Below are 18,093 nucleotides of genomic sequence, written 5' to 3'. Positions count from 1 at the left end.
ATGCTTGCCTCATGAAACATCTTTATATTATTATTATTCAATTAACATAATCTAATTTTAACTAACCTAAAAAAGATCACTGTTTTTACATTTTAATTAATCTTATAATAATAAATAAAGAATAAATATGTAAAATAAGAAATAAAGTTTTGTTTTTTTGCTGTCAGTTGTTGAGGATAATTAAGCCTATGTTTTATACTAATAATATTAATAATACACTAAATAATTTTTATTTAATCAAATAATACAACAAGGAACACAGACTAATAACATGCAAAATGTAGACAATTTCCCCTTCCTCTTTCTAACTATGCAGCAAGAGACATTATAATTTCATCCAAACTAGTCATTAAGTTTCTCGCTGGAATATTTCTTGTATGCTGTGTGAAATTGATTATTATCTATTCAAAACACAGTGCTCTGCAATAACTTTGAATTTCTGTGGATTATATATAATATATAATTAAACGTAAGAGAGAACTGTTAATGTATCCTGAAAGAGAGAATGTTACAGGTGGGTGTGGTAAGAAGGATCTGGTTTTCTATTGGTACTCTGTAACCAAAAAAATTGAAGGCAATAAAAGTTTATAGTTTGTCTCAGCAATAACATTTCTGTAGTGAATAATTTGTTTAATTTTTTGCTCTTTCAAGAGGTGGTGGAAAAATAGAGAAGATAAGATGATTAGAGAAAATGTCATGTCTGTCACACTGGGGAAAATTAAGGATTTTTAAAAATATTTTCTTGTAGAATAAGGAACTTAAAGCTTATTTACTATTAAAAGTTGGATGGTTAGTTAATATTTTATGCTATACTAATTGGTAGAACACAAACAAAAAGTAGTTTACTAAAACCGAGCATATAACGCTACAACTTTCCATTATGTGTAATATGGGACACCTGGGTTAAAAGAGTTAAGATGACGTAGCAATTGCACTGTAAAATCCCTGTTTTTATTGAGGATCTAAAATAATAAAAAAACCAAAAACAATGCTAAATTCTGCTTTAATAAGATAGGTTTGTTATGGTTTTATTGCCTTGAATCTACACTGAATCTAAAAATGATATCCATTTTCCTCCATCATATATAGATCTTTCACAAAATGTTGTGTATTTTTAATTTTTCAATGAATCATTTCCATCGGAATTGGGTCACATTTTGTTTTGCTTAAAATGTTAACAATCACTTGCTCTAGACTTCTTTCCACCAATCACAAAGCTAGAGTCTTGTCAATCATTTTAGAGACCAAATATAACAAACGTAGTAATAAAAAATGTTCATTACAGTAAATGAAATAATAATTTGCTCTCATTAAGAGTTTTTGTTCGAGATTTGTAAAAGTCCTTATATAATAGAAAAAAATTAATATTTTTTCAAAATCTGCATAGCTGAATTATGGAAAAATCTATTATTAAAAAGCAAAACAACTTCCATGAAGTTTAAATTTGTAAGCCTGAAGAGTTGCTAAGAATCTGTAATAATAATAATAATAATCAGTTATGAGTAACAGGCTAATTTATACCACCTTACCTTAAAGTCAGCAGTTGAGTACTCATGCTGTTAGCAGTGTTTTCAGTCCTTAACCCAAGAACACCTGATGAGATTGGGCCTGCTTAGTGAAATTATTGAGCACTAAAGCAGTATTTTTACATGGAAAGTTTCATATTCCATGCCTATTACATTGGGCCAATGCAGTTATAGCTAGTGAAGAAATGTAATATTACATATTATCTCTGAAATATACATATGCTACCCACTGTGGTGCATTACTTTATGATTTTATTGTTTTTAATTTATATCCATATTTAATCCTATGTACTTATGTGTATGGATTATACAACTTATTCCATCATAAATTTCTAAAAGTCTGGTGTTCATAAAACAACACGTGGTATTAACAGATTCTATAGTAGTTTGCAACATTGTGTTTATGCTGTGGAATTGCATACGTTTAGGCCAGTGTATTGTTTTCTCGACTTTATAGAATACGTTTACAAAACAAAACTTTGGTGTGAGAATAGTATTTATTTATTTTTGCAATCATTTTCCAATTTATCTAAACAAACACAAATGTGGAGGGGAGCAGTAACACAAATTGTATAAACTTGTTTTTGATCCTGGCTGATCAGTTTATCACTTAGCAACTTAACAGTTTTAGTCTTAACTTTACTTTCTTTCTAACTGAATGTGAAATTGGATCACATGCAGCACTTATAACAAGCTAACAGAAAGGTGATAGACAGATATGTGTGCGTTATAAATGTGTGTGTGTGATTTAAAAGAAGAAAACATTCATGATGAGAAAGGAACAAGTGAGTTTGGTCTGCAAATTAAAAATTGGGAACTATATATATTTTAAGCTGTACTGTGATGTTGTTTTCACATATAATTCAGGTCCTTTGGACGTAATTTATACTTGATCCAGTGCTAATAAACGTTTTTAGTCTTCTATTAAAAATGCATTGTTTGAAAACATATCACTCAATGTTAGTTAAAACACTGCCAGTAATCTGATCACAAACCAGTACTTGGCTTTCTGTCTATTTCAGGTAAAAAAAGTATAAAGCAACTTTCCGATATATTATAATATTCTAAAGTTGTCTGTGAGCAAATATTGCAAAGAAATATAATTTTTAGACTTGGTTTTGTTTTTTGAAAAATCTTAAAATGATCTGTTTGTTATAAATAATGTGTTTTATAAATTATGACTGATGACCTACCATATTTCAGTGATGAAAATCACAGTTTTAAATGTAATCAAACTTTATAGTAAAGGTGAGAAGTACTGTGTCACCCAATGTTTTCTTGGGTATTGTAAGTGCTATTTGTAACTACAAGACTGATAAATTCTCAAGTATTACTAAACCTTGGCTCTACTAACTGAACTTGTATTGTAAGGTGGTTTGATGGTGATATACTTAGTGTTTAATAAATAATACTAGAAATATTTGTAGATCTTATTGAAGTAACAGTGAAATGTACATATTATTTACAAGAATGATAGTTACTTTGGGAACCATGTTCTTGAATGTAATTAATATATTACTCTAAGAATTGTGTCCAAAGGATGCACATTTAGTAGCTGCATATTTTCTTATCATACTATTGTAGCTGTGTAGGTGATTCATTTTCTGTTTTAAAATTAATTTTATTAGAATGTGTGTCACAATTCTACAAATATATTCTTCTACAAAAATTTTGCTTTAAACTATAGACAAAGAGAATTTTTTATTTCTTACTTAGATGACTAAAGGTATGCATTTGTTAATTACTGGACCAAATGGATGTGGTAAAAGTTCTTTATTCAGAATACTACGAGGTCTCTGGCCAACATATGCTGGTCGCTTAGAACGACCACCAACAGGACAGATGTTTTATATACCTCAGAGGTAGGTCCCAGTAAGCATACCTTTTGTGTTTTAATAGTTTTTTTTAATGGTTTTTGGATTATTTGTCTACAACAATTACATCTAAAGATTAAAATCACTTGTCTCCTTAATTGATGAAGGAATATTGTTGGATCTCAGAAGTTGTATTTGTCAATGAAACTCAAATGCATCAGTGATGTACACGTTTCATCATAATGTTAAGTGATAAGGTAACCAGTGACAGCATACACTCCAGAATATAGACTGTACAGCTAACAGAATGTATCTGATACTGAGTGAGACATGTTTATAAATTAATCTCAAGACTGTTGGTAAGTAAGGCATTTTGCTGTGTCATATAAATATATTATTGTGTTTGGATAAAGTGAATGTTCTACTTTTTTGTGTGGACAGAAGATTTCTCCTTTTTTTTTTTAATTTAAAACTGGACAATTTGTGGACATACAACCCCTTTTTTGTTTAAATCGTAGATGAGAATTATTTAGGCAGTCACTTTTAAAATATTCTGTATTATAATTATAGGAATAACAGCATACATCCTATTAAATGAAACATGAAAAAATCTGATTTGTGGAATATTGTTACTAGAGTCCAAGATATCCATAAAAGTGGATGTTTATTATAGTAGTGCATTTATCACTTCTGTTTATTGGTTTTGGCACTTGTAAATGATGTGATGTTTAAGTATGTTGTATATACATAATTAGATGAAAAATGTGTTAATATTTTTAAATTCACGAGTAACAAAAAGGAAACAAGATATATCCATGAATGTTGAACGAAAAACATATTTTGTTGTTTGCTTGAAAACAGTGAATACATATACATGTATTTTTCTGTTTTAACACTTGTTTCTCTTTTAAATAAAAAAACCAGGCCATACATGTCACTTGGAACTTTGAGAGATCAGGTTATATACCCAGATACAGTGAAGGAAATGAAGATGAAAGGACTGACAGATGAAGACTTGGAAGATATTTTGGCTATTGTTAATCTTCAATCAATCATCATCAGAGAAGGAGGTTAGTTGAATAAGTAGTTAAATTTTACAAATTTGCACAAAAATATTTGATAGAAATTGTAATCTTTCAATGTATAATTTAAAAAAAAAAATTAAATTAAACTTTTGAATCTGTGGTTTACATTATCATTTTTGGAAAATATACATTTAAGTAACGTTTTTACTAATGATTAAGTTTCTGCTGGATTAGAGCAAATTAGCTTTTGATCATCAGTTGAACTTCTTTGAAATACACAATATGTTGCTGTAAAACGTTTTATGTATATAATATATCAGTGTTTGCATGTAATAATACGTGAACATCTTGCGACAAATACAGATGTATAATTAAATTATGCACATTATAAATACACAGTTAGAGAATGTGTATTTTCCACCTGGTTAAGTAGACATAGAATGTAGTGAGAAAACTGCATAATCTGTCAGTGTTTACATTCAATTAATAAAATCTATGTAACTTACAGCAAATTCTTCTATATAAATAGTGTGCATTACGTAATATGCACATGGACAATATAGTTAGCAGATGAATATTTGCCACATGACTGACAAGACAGATTGTTGAGTGAACACCGTTTACCATTAAGTAACAAGACCTTTAATATATAATATAATAAGATATGGTGTAAACATACTAGCCAGTAATTATATTACACACTTTTTTCACAAATATAAACTGGAAAATATAATCTCAAAAACTCCACAATTAGTAGTGGATGCTTGTTTTGATGCATAGTGTGTACGTAGTACTTATGGTGTGAAATACACTTGTTTTTAGATAAAGTGTAGTCTGTGTTTGGTGTTATGTCAAAAAGTAGCACAAGACAAAATATATAAAACAACTAAAGGACTTGCACATCTGGCATGAAACATTGATCATACTTGGCTCTCAAAAGATAAGAAATTGTGTCCATATTTCCGTCATTACCAGTGGATGTGGACCATTTTTGGGAGAACACTAAGGAATAATATTTTGTGCATGTCATTGAAATCCAGTCATTTTTGAGTTATAGAGCAAATAAAATTTGAAAAATTGGTTCCAGTGTTTTTTTTGTGACCTTGACAAAAACTGATCACTTCTAACTTGAGTCATAGCCCAAATGCATACCAACTTTCACCCAAACACACACACACACACACACACACACACACAGAGAGAGAGAAAGAGAGAGGTAAAACCATAACCTCTGTCCACCAAAGAGTGGTGAAGGTAATAGTGATATACTATGCATTTCTCTTAACAAGTAATTTTTATTGCCTTGTTTGGTATATTACAGGGTTAATGTAGCACATTGCTATTCTTCCTACTTGTATTAAGTTTCTGTCACATCTGTGTTACAGGCTGGGATGTTGTCGGTGATTGGAAGGACGTTTTGTCAGGCGGTGAGAAACAGCGAATGGGTGTAGCAAGACTGTTTTATCACAGGTAAACTGTTTAAAAAATAACTTTCTAAGTAATATGTTAAAATACCTTAATGAAATTTGGATGTCATTTTATTATTTCACTTAAGTTTTTATCTTTATGTACAGTCACTTCAATCATTAATTTGAATAGGTCACATGCTATGTAAGCCTCTGTTTACATTTACCATGGTTTCTGTGGGTCAAGGAAACCAGAAGAAGTGGGTGAACTATATTTTTTGTATTATTAACTCAGAAAACATCAGGGAATTTCATATTACAGACAAAAGCTGTGAAATGTTAGTGAATTTCATGCGATTCAGTGATACTTCTAGGACATAGATTACAAAAAATAATTTATCATTAGTGTAAAAAAATTGCTTAGAGTTAGCTATGGTACATTTAGTATTTATATATCCATACTTTATGCATAAAAATTGTTCTACTTATATTTTTATGGAGTATTAAAGCAGTTATAATAGATTATGTAAACTGTATCTATGTTTGTCTAAATAAAGGATGAAGGTTTTGGAAAATTTTGTATAGTCTTCCCCAAACTTAGGCAAGCAAAATCAACTTACTAAAGCATGAAAGCCCATGACAAATTACTATTTAGAAATAGGCTGTTTTCATTAAATATGTTATTTTCATTTTAGGAGTTTTAGTGCCTTAATAAAAACAGTCTTCACATTACTGGGTACAAATGAAATCCTGGGTGTATTATGTCATTAACATATTTATATATATATATATATATATATATATGGTAGAAAGATTTGAAAGATGTCAATATGAAAAAAGATGCTTAGATTATTTTAATAAAGTCTGGAAGTTCAAAGAGAGAACAGGCCTATACACTTTTGTTAAATTTTTATTTCATACCTGTACTTGTATTTATGTAATTAACTATTTAAAATAAATTTAATAATTATATAAGGGCCAGGCATGGCCAAGCGTGTTAAGGCGTGCGACTCGTAATCTGAGGGTCGCGGGTTTCTCATTCCTGTCACATCAAACATGCTCGCCCTCCCAGCTGTGGGGGCATTATAATGTGACGGTCAATCTCACTATTCATTGGTAAAAGAGTAGCCCAAGAGTTTGCGGTGGGTGGTGATGACAAGCTGCCTTCCCTCCAGTCTTACACTGCTAAATTAGGGATGGCTAGCACAGATAGCCCTCGAGTAGCTTTGTGCAAAATTCTAAAAGAAACAAACCAACAAACAATAATTATATAAAATAGTAATTTATCATTAATTTTATTTTAATTCCTTATAAAGCAAAATATACATAACTGAGCATCACCTGCAGCAGATAATGTGATGATACAGAGTAGCTTGGGCTGTGGGATCATTGGTAGCTGGTGGATCCAATAGACAGAGAGAAAAGGCCATGTAAAGTAAAATATGGATGGAAAAATATAATATCAGTTATATAAATATAAAGTTTAAAACAAAATATTAAAAAGAATTATGAAAAGTGAGATGTTTCATTGACAGCAACTAACATGGCACATTTAAGAGTCTCAAAGAATATGACTTCATTTGTTATCCATGAACATTTGTAGAAATGGTTAAAGTTGGGCCAGTGAATGATTGAATTTATTTTGTTACCTAATAATCTCTAGCTTATACCTGAGTAATTTATTAGGAAAAAATGTACTGTTTGCAGTGCTACCAACTCACCTGTTGAGCATGAAACATATATACAAAGATTTATTCTCATGCTCTCAAACATTAGTAAAGCTCATGTTTTGGTCAAATTAGAAGCTTTCTGTAATGCATTATGGTTTCTGACTGAATTCAGGTCAAATGTAGCTTCATGTTGATCCAAAAATTGGATGAGATTGCATTTCTTTTTTAATCGAATAAAGAATTTTCATGAGAAGGTATTAAGGCAGTCTTAATAAATCACATAGACATTGGTTCAGTCCTGTCTTAAGGAATGTAAAAGCTGTGGAGAAAAATTGTCTAGTTTCCTTTTAGAACAGCAAAAGAGCCCTTACCATTAGTACTATAGGTGTAGACTGTTTCTTTTACTGTTTCAAGACTAGCACATGCTAAAAGTTTACTTTTTTGACATACTCACTAAAACAGGCTTTGAAAAGTTGACAGTCCTGTGTTTGTCAAATGACAAACAAGGTTCAAGGAACAAGAAAGATTGAATAAAGAGATTAGAACATGCAGCGTGACAGAATTGGATTATTGTTTTGAAACTAAGGTGTGCTCTTGAGGTCAAGATGTATATTATTATGGAGGTTGCCTGTACTCAAACACCCAGCACTTTACAGTGTTTTTCATTGTGTCTAAATCTGAGGTCTTTATCACAATAAATGAGCTGTGAATGCTCTAAAGTAAAATTTTTTTTAGAAACAATTCTTATTTTCTGTAATAAGCAACATCAAGTAAGAAAAATATGATGAAACTGATCCTTTGATGATGTGGTACAATGAGGTATTATCACTGTAAGCATATTTGTATGTGGAAGTATATTATGCTGACACAATGAAAGAGTAACAAACAATGATTTATAATGAAAATTATCTTATGTAAGAACATCAAATTCTCTTCATAAAATAATGAAGCAATGGGGAAAAAGGAGTCTTCTTTTTCTGACTAACTGACCATCAAAATGATGGTTGCATAGCTTGCTGTATAAGCCCTATTTGATTATGCAAGAAGCCACAGGTGTGTATGTAATACTTAATATAAATCTATGTCAGAGGAAAATATACCCAGTTGGGAGAACATTTGTTTTTCTTTTTCAGTCACTTTCTCTGACAGTGGTTGGGATTTATGAAAGTATACAACAATTCTTGAGGTCATATAGATTTTTCAGCTGTTTTTTTGTTTCCAGTATTTAACTGGGAATCACTGTTTTGCTCTTGAAGAAGAAAGGTCCATCTTTTGAAAGTGCTCGAGTCATTGTGTATGATATCTCTGTGTTAAACTGATTGTTTGTAATTTATTGTTTTTTAGCATCATGTTTATTTCTAGTCTTGACAGTAGAATAAAAATAAAATATGCTTTGTTTAAATTATGGTTTTATCTTTTTGAGGAGCTTTTACATAAATAAGGTCCATGCATTCAGTACATGTGTATTTAAAGAGAGAAATAATTCACTGGGTATTTTTCTAAAACTAGTGACATTCAGAGGAATGTGTAATGTTGTCAAAATTCGGCTATTTTGGGGTGGAGGAAGGGGCTTTACTTACCTGTATGATTCAAAGTTGGACTAGCTTTTTTAGCTAAATTTGTTAGAAGAAAAATTTACAAAAGTATAAATAATTCCCAAACTGTGTTTTAGACCCCAGTTTGCCCTTCTTGATGAGTGTACTAGTGCAGTGTCTATTGATGTTGAAAGTAAGATGTATCAGGCTGCAAAGGACTTTGGAATTTCTCTATTGACCATCACTCATCGTCCATCTCTGTGGTAAGTTTAATTTATTTTGATATTTTACTGTAATAATTTTAGCCTTACTTGAAGTTTCCTGTTTTCATTATTATGTATTATGAAAGCAAATAATCCACCTTTAACATATTATAAGCTTTATATAATAACATATTATATAATAGAAAATACCTTATATTTCAAAGTCATGTAGAGTGTAATATAAAGTTAAATTAATAAAGAACTGAGAATATTCATAATTTTTAAAAGTGATTTTTATAAAGTATAGGAAATCAAATTATCAAGTAAACTGCATGTACCAGACCATGGTTTACAAAGTTCAAAGTTTAAGTTATAACATGTGACTGTGTACATTTCACACTTTTGTTAGCAAGGCATCATAATTATGATGGTTTATCTCAATATCTAGTTAAAAATAGCTATGTACATGGAAGTAGTTGCTGTTGATTGGCTACCCTATCTCTGGTCAGTTGTTATAAATCAAGAATAGCTATGTATGAACCACAGAAATCTAATCTGTAAATTTAGGCCATTCACAAACCAAATATTTAACAGTAGTTATGAATAGTATTAAAGTTTCAGATTAATTATTTGCTAGTTTCATCTGACTTGCATGAACCTATACCAGTACAAGTTTCTAAGTAATATTAACTATATAATGTTTATTTGTATGACATTTCTGTCTTTTATTTTGATTCTAAAATTGATGTTGAACAAAACTGAAAATTGTAAGTAAAAAAAAGTGTTGAATCTATGGACAAACTTGCAGATGTGGAAATAAAACATTTCCAATTATGGACTAAAAATAGACATTATAAAATAATTGTGTTTCAGTTCTTAATAAACCAAAAGACAATAAGTACACTGGTGAATATAAACCTGAAACCTTGTTGTCATTTTTGTATATACTCTGTTACTGAAAGTCCATATGTACTTAATTAATGAGATAAGCTGACTAAGGCTCTGTGCTTTAGTCTTTTGCTGACTTTGCTGTGCAATTCGATGCTGTGAGTGTGTCTTAACAGTGACAGTCAAATCCCAGTATTTGATTACAGTAGCCCATAAATTGATGGTGGATGGAAAATAACTAGTTGCCTTCCCTCCATTCTATTACTTTTAGATTGAAGGATGCTAGCGTAAATAACCGTCAAGTAGGTTTGTGCAAAAGTCAAATTAATAAGGTTTTTACATGCATTGGTCTTGGCTATTGCATGGTGATATTAAAGACCTGAACTGTTAAAATGACAAAGCATTTGCTAGTGCATAAAACTCAATAACATTACATCTGTGTTCTTTAGTAACTAACAATCCTTTTAATTATTAAAGTACTTCCAACAACGTCATTGCTAAATTAATTATTTTACTTCTTCTATGGAATTTATTTATTATTGTATGTGATTACCACATTAAACTTTTTGAACAAAACTTTGAAAAAATTATTAAAAATATGAAGTTTTCTTGTAAAACTTGCCTTCGAGTAGCTCGCTAGTAACCATGAGGGCTCGTAGTACTAAAATGTAGGGTTTGATCTCTGCAATGGGTCCATCTGCAGCATTGAGACTAAACCAGCCAGACGTTTTCAAACTTAAATATAAGAAAAATATACATAAGGTAATTTCAGGATATTAGTCCTAAGAAAAGAGTTATCATCAGTGAATGAATATTTGCTGCTTGATGTGCCCTTGAAGGTTTGTTTTGTTTTAGTACATACACTACTCATTAAAGCTACTGTTTAGCATTCATGTTTTCTGTCAGAAATACTTGTGTGATAACTGAATTGTGAGAAACATTACAAATAGAAATAGCATTAAGTCATGGTAAGAAAGCTTATAACAAATTCAGTTTTTTTAATGTAGAATTCAAGTGAATGAAGATTCAGATAACCAAAGTTAAAGCATCACCTCTATTAGGGCAAAGAAGTTTTCAGTTTTTTGTATTAGGTTGTTGTTATTATATGTATGATAAAAAGAAAAATGTATTTAATGCTTTCATGAAGGGTCAGGGGTTAAAGGCCATGTCATTGCATTTGTTGACTTGCATTCAAAATTTCATTGAACTACTATTTTATGAATTGAAGTCAGTAAGTGTAGAATCAAATTGTATGTTATAATTCAAACTTTAATATTATGTATGAGTTAATTTCTTAACTTAAAAGTAAATATTAAAAGAACATACCTAAATACAGATTTTAGTGAGTCATGAGGTATGTTTAATCCAACACTGTTTAAAACTGATGTCTGTGATGTTAAAATACTAAGTCTATACTTTTGGACAAATTAGGAACTCAAATTACTGATATTAACAAGCTGGAATATAATATAAGAAATTTGTATCTTTTTTCTTTGCTGAGATATGGCTTATGTACTGAATTAAATGCAGTGGCCCTCTTTACCTCTTTCTATGTTTTTTTGGAAGTGGTCCCTTGTATACATTTACTTCAATATATGATTTGAATAATCAGTTGATACCTTTGAACGTCCCCACAGGGGTTTTCTCAGTCATTTTATGCTGTAAAACGTCCAAGAAGGTAGGTTGTGTCCTTAGTCTGCTTGAAGTTTTGTATTTTTTTAAACTGAAGTACATCTTAGTTGCTAAACTTAATAAATTATAGTGGAATTTTATGGTATCAGTGTAGTTATTTATGATTTTTTGGTTATTCAACTGTATATATATAAAAAAAAAACCTAAAATCAAATTTTGTTTGGTGTCCATCATCTGCAATATTTTAAAAGGCTTAGCAACCTATGTCTAGCAACAACTGAGTTCAAAGGTCATAGCTGGAAGAGATAATTGTGTATATTTCTTCTTAATTTGTTTTGTATTATTAAGAAAAAAAAATCATAGTTTATTTCTAAATAGTGATAATCTATATACATATATATAATGTATAATAATTGAAATGTAACTGTACATTACAAAATACTAGTTTAGTAAAACATGACCAAGACAGGAGAGACTAAAGTGCAATTACATGTTACTGGACATGTAACACGAGTGCACTTCTACCGTGTCAGTGTAAGGTATGTAATGTTGGTTCAGCATGACTGGAAGGTCAGTATAAAGAAAAATAATAAATATGAAGCATTATGGAACTTAAGCAACTTACACTAAGCATCTGTATATTTTTGTTATAATATGTAGTCATTTTAGCATGAAAAAAAAACAAATAATGTATATCTATTTCCTAATTTTTTATTATTGTTAAGTTATTGGGCAAGTGACAGACCCCTCAGTAATTAGGGTACAGAAAATAACAAAATATATCGTCATACTTAAAATAAACATTTGAAATGAACTTAGGAGGTTTTAGAGATTACACAATATTTGAAATTTTTGGAATGAAAAAGTAGCTTTGTGAGCAATACATGAAACCATCAGACAAGTAAAGAAACACTCTTTATTTCCACAAACAAATCTTTATTAAAAATATTTCATTAAAAAAACTGATTTTATGCATACAAAAAAACATGTAATATTTACTAAAAGTCTATCAGATTTTATGAAGATACAAGTGTATTATCAAAAGTTATAGTGCAAATACTCAACAGGTGCAAATGTGTAGATGAATGTGTGTGTATTATTCAGAGCCTGTTGCAAAAGGGTTAATATGAAGGGAGATTTTATTACATTAGAGCTTATCAAACATACTTTGATTACTCATTACATAAAATAGTCTAGTCTTGCATTTACAGTTTTAGGAAAGTAGGTGGTTTTTTCTTCTTCTATATGAAATATTGAACTCATGATAAGCTGTGAAGATATTCAGTAGATGACATCTAACAAAGGCAACATTTGGTTAAATAATTAACATCCAAAAAAGGGAATGTTATTGTTACATCAGTAGTTAATGTTTTCAGTTAAAATATTCAGATGTGTTTAAGTACATTGAATTAAAAGGTAGATATTCGATATCCTCAGGTAACTGTTCAACAGGATTTAAAATTCTGAAAGCATTGTATGTTCTAAGGAGGAATCTACAGTTTTAAGTTGTGTGTAAAAAAAATCTAAAAATCTGTTCCTGAAATGTCCTGTTCATAAAAATTATTGTTAAATTGGATTATTTGTCTGAACTAAGACTTGTTAAAATAGTTATTTTTTTTCTTTTCTTTTTAAGGTTACACCCAGAAGTTAAAGTTCCAGATGATACATGTTTTTATCTCTAAATAAACTAAAAATTGTGGTTACTTGTACACACGTACTAGAGAAGGAAAGGGCACTTGAAAGAACATGAAACATGATAGCTAGTGCTTAATCTAATAAAACTAAAATTTAATAAAAAATAAATAAATTTTGCCTATGAGGAAAAGGTTACTTTTAACTCTTTTGGCACTCCTTGCACATTTGTTTCTAGCAACTGTTTTTGCAAAGTAGTAGTAGTAAAAGGGTTAAATTAAGAGCACAGTAATATTTTTTGTTTGGAAACTGTTCTCGTCTCTTAATTAATGTATGCATATATATTATTTAAGATGCAAATGACCACACAACTGTTTGCATGTGATGATGTTACTCTGTAATTTGTCCTAGATGTCAGGATACTCTAAAATTACATCCTGTCAGCATTATATAATTGGCTTTCGTTGGTCCAAAAAAGATATTAAGGAGCACTCTGTAAAGTTCGTGAAACGTATTCAAGGAACATTAAATCTACAGCAGTACATGAAGTAAACAGCTTGTGTTTATGTATGTTGTATATTTTATGTGATGTTAATTTCTTTAGTGTTGATTAGATTGTCTAATGTATGTTTTTATGATTAATTTTCTTATAAATTTATTTGTTTATAAAGATTATTTTACATCATTAGATTAGTATATGAATTTAATACTAACTTAAATCTTAAACTGGTGGACCTCATGATATATTAATGAAATTATGTCCAAAAAATATATATTGCAGCAAGGGCACTAAAGTGATGGAAAAGTTGGTTTTAACTTTTACAATTAATAACGTAAGAACAGTATATTTCACTAGTTTGGACTCCCTACTGTGTGGTTTATCAGGCAAACAGTAGCCCTGCGTTGGAGTGTTAATCAAAATGGTATTTTAACTATCTCTGCAGTAGATTATCAGAACCTTATAATGCTATACAGTATTTCTTTTTATAATAATATCCATATAATGGATGAATCACAAGTTCTGGGAATGTCATAGCAAAATGTTTGAATACCTGGTTCCTTTTTTCTTATGTGATAACACAGAAAACAAAACTGTGGTGTCATCTAGTTTCACTGAAGTTCACTAGTTTCAAATGGAGTATCTGCTTTTATAAGTATTAATAACTAGTCCTAATTACAAAGAAAATCATAATTTTAGTGTAAACAATGTTTGCTTTCTATAAAAAATTTGATGTTGCTTTGAAAAGCATAATTACAAGGTGAAGCAGGAATTACCAGCAAATAATAGATAAACGATAAATATTATAGGTGGAACCTCATTGTATTTAGTACTTGGTTATAAATACAACCTTCCTGTGTCTATTAAAATACTGCATTAAGAAAGAAACAAGTGAAGAAATAAACGTTTAAAAAAAAGGAAGTCTTTATGTGTGATTAAAACTGTATTTCTTTTGTTTTACTGTCATCAACTTCATGAAATGTATATGTGAATCTTTCCAATAAGGAGAATCTGTTGGTTTATAGTTTATGCATTATATAAAAAATGTCAACTATTATAAGCTGTATAGAACTGCATTTAAAGAACTTGTATACAAGTTTCTGATTTTACCATGAGTGTAAATGTTTGTATTAGTACATTCTTTTCTTTACATCAGACTGTTTTATTTAGCTTCAGACCATCAACTTGTATATATTATCCAATAATAATTACATTCTGAAATTGTTTGTGTTGCATGCATTTTTAGGCAATTCCACACCCATCTTCTCCAGTTTGACGGAGAAGGAAATTGGCGTTTAGAGCCACTTGACACTAACACTCGTTTGTCATTACGAGAAGAAAAAGAAAGGTTAGAAGCCCAGTTAACAGGAGTACCACAGATGGAAGGCAGACTTCAGGAACTCTGTACACTCCTGGGAGAAGACTCGGTGGTTCTTCAGCGTTCTCCTGTGGACAGTAATAGTGGAATACAAGCAGTTCTGCAAGGCATTACCCTAAGTGTTAATAAAGTTGGGGTTGATACTAGTAAAGATTCCCTATCTGATTAACAAGACTAGTAAAATGAAATAAGTTAAACCAAATAGATTTATTTAAAGATTTAAGATAGCTTCTTGTCATGCTAGGTTTAATGAATACTCATTTTAGAAGAAAAATATTACATTTGAGCTAATGTTGTTAATTCATGATGTGCAGCTGTAATCCATTATCAAAGATGGTTTAATTTTAGTGGTTGCATGATTTTGGTTGTGTTTGTTAGTTAAGCAAAATATGAATTATTGTGTGAATTTAATTTGTCTTTGGTTACACACCAGTGTAAGGGATGCATAATTTTAATTGTGGATAAGCTTTAATAAAATATTAGGTAATGTTTTTGTTCACTTTTTTGGCAGTGGTTTTCTCCTTTTAATAGCTATACCACTATATATAATTGCCTAACAATATCAAACTTCATTATTTTTGTGAATGCTATGATTTTACAGTATCCAGTGCTGACTGAAGTAACTTAAGACATTTTATATGGAGAAAAAAGAATCACAAACTCCTGAAAAATATACTTATTTCTCACCAAGATTTGTTTTACATTTTTTTCTGAATGATCCTGTTACACACAAACAAACTTTTAAATTTGTTATATAGACCAATGGGAGAGTACAGAACAAGACTATATGGATAAGATAATTTACATTAAAATAAAGATGCACAGTAGCACTAATGTTTGATCATATGAATGTTACTATGTAGCTTGAAATCTTAGTGAAAATCATTTGAATATTGGTATAAAAAAGTGATTATGAAAATAAAATCATTATATTTTATATTTAAGAAAAATGTAAAAAGTGGAAGTAGATGGGAAAGAAATAACTACACTAATTTACCCTATCCCATGTTGTGAGTAATTTGTCTTAAATTTCAAAACATATCTATTTGTAAGCAAGAAAATCAGTATCATATCTATTTTTAAAGGGTAATCACATGCCACTCTACCATGTTTTTTTTTTATGTGGTGGTCCACTATGGCAATGTTTCGGAAAGTGGGGGTCATTAAATTTTTTCTGGGTAACTGCAAAAAAATGAGCTGAAAACAGAGATTTTGAATCAATTTCAATTGTAAATAAAGAATAATGTGATAAAAGTTATGTTGAAATAATTAAATAATACAGTATGTTCAAAGGAGGCATTATTGTTTTTACTACAGCAAGTTAAAGTAGTGTGTGTGTAGAGTATTTTAAAGGCATTTTTGTGTTTTAGGGGCTCAAACCTTTTACATCAAGGAAGCCTCAGACTAAGACTTTGGGAACTACTATACTATGGCACTGGCACCTTTGTTTAGTTCACTTAAGTCTTGTCCTTGTTTAATAAATCTATTGTGTAATGTATAAAATGTTTCTCCAATGTAAAAGCATAAAGTTTCTTGTAAGCATTAACTGGATTGAATGTGAAATTTATTAATATTTATTCCTGGTTTTTGTACAAATGATGACACCGTACCCACCATATCACTGAATGTAAGTTGTTTTTAAGTCTGTCACTAATGGATAGTGTAGTCCAAATTGTACAGTTATGTGTGGCATCCTTGCATTCAGTAATGTTCCTCTCTTAACTCCCTTTGAGGAATGGTTGAATGAATCAGAGATAAAACTCTCTTTCTGATCATTCAGTATGAGCACATGTTGCATGTCTGTCAGCCCCTAGAGTTTGCTTTCATTAGAATGTAAAATTCAGTCAATTTTGTTGGCCTGTGTTATGATAGTTTTATTATATTTAGTAGGGTGATGTGAATCTGAGTGTAGTAATACCAATCCAGATAAGAGATTTTAGTACACTTATTATAACCTTACATCATAGATAATCAAGAAATACTTCTAGAAAACTGAATGCTTTAGTATAAAAAAATTATATTTGTTTGTTAGCTGTTCAAATATTGTGAAATGTTTCTTATTTATGGATGATGGAAGGTCGAAGATATCTCGTGTACACCTTAATCACAACATAAATATTTCATCTTCCTTTTAGAATCATGAAATTAGAGCACCTTTTGTTTTAATGTTTATTGTTACTAAATCTATTGTAATTCTATTTTCCATAGCAAAGTTTTTGTTGAACTTGTAATAACTATTAATCAGAACATAGTGAATACATCATTCTAAATTTCTCAGAGAAATATCAAAAACATATTCAGGTCTTTTTGGGGTTTTCTCTGGTATTTACTATTGTTGAGAAACCTTAATTTACAGATATTAATGAATAGAGAGTGATTACATTTAGACTGAAAGTTTTGCTGGATTGGTACCTTTTCTAACTCGAAAAATCATTTGTACTTTGTTGTGTTGGAATGTAAGATAGTAGTAAAACTGATGCTGGTCAACAGATGGATGCTATTGTCAGATGGCATGTCTTCCTTGTGGTCTTTTGGTAAACCATAGAACTGTGATGTACTTATAATGCTTGAATTCCTTAAACAAAAGTTCAGTTTTTATTTCAATATTAAGTTTGATTTCTTGTGAGAGGTATGTGTCAGAGTCACTTGAATTTAACAGTTAAAACTGTTTATGTGGGTAATTTATTTCATAATACATTTTCTATTGTCTGGAGTTTTTATGAGAAATTGTGTTGGTTAATTATTGAAAAAGCTTTACATTGTGTTGTGCTTGCTTGACTTACCTTTTCATTCTACAAGAAAGTAAGATCCAACTGAAATGTGCATTTGACAACCTTAAAATACGACAACCCCAAGTTTCTGAAGTGTAATTAAAAGAAAATGTC

At 30.0% G+C, this 18,093-nt stretch overlaps 1 protein-coding gene across 1 annotated transcript in view; it reads left to right on the top strand.

The window, feature by feature from the left end:
- The window catches only part of LOC143240999 (ATP-binding cassette sub-family D member 1-like), a 45,499-nt gene extending 29,503 nt beyond the window's left edge, over positions 1 to 15,996 (top strand). Inside the window, exons 6-10 of the mRNA XM_076484432.1 lie at positions 3,243 to 3,388; positions 4,265 to 4,410; positions 5,751 to 5,835; positions 9,114 to 9,239; positions 15,077 to 15,996. Of these exons, the coding sequence (XP_076340547.1) occupies positions 3,243 to 3,388; positions 4,265 to 4,410; positions 5,751 to 5,835; positions 9,114 to 9,239; positions 15,077 to 15,377 (804 nt within the window). The 3' untranslated portion in view covers positions 15,378 to 15,996. The remainder of the gene's footprint in view (positions 1 to 3,242; positions 3,389 to 4,264; positions 4,411 to 5,750; positions 5,836 to 9,113; positions 9,240 to 15,076) is intronic.
- Positions 15,997 to 18,093: the final 2,097 nt, after the last annotated feature.

This window comes from Tachypleus tridentatus, chromosome 1 (assembly GCF_004210375.1).
Source record: "Tachypleus tridentatus isolate NWPU-2018 chromosome 1, ASM421037v1, whole genome shotgun sequence".
In the NCBI taxonomy this organism is placed as follows: domain Eukaryota; kingdom Metazoa; phylum Arthropoda; class Merostomata; order Xiphosura; family Limulidae; genus Tachypleus; species Tachypleus tridentatus.
The sequence above is the reverse complement of the archived record's forward strand: the minus strand, read 5'-3'. Positions and strand labels throughout refer to the sequence as shown.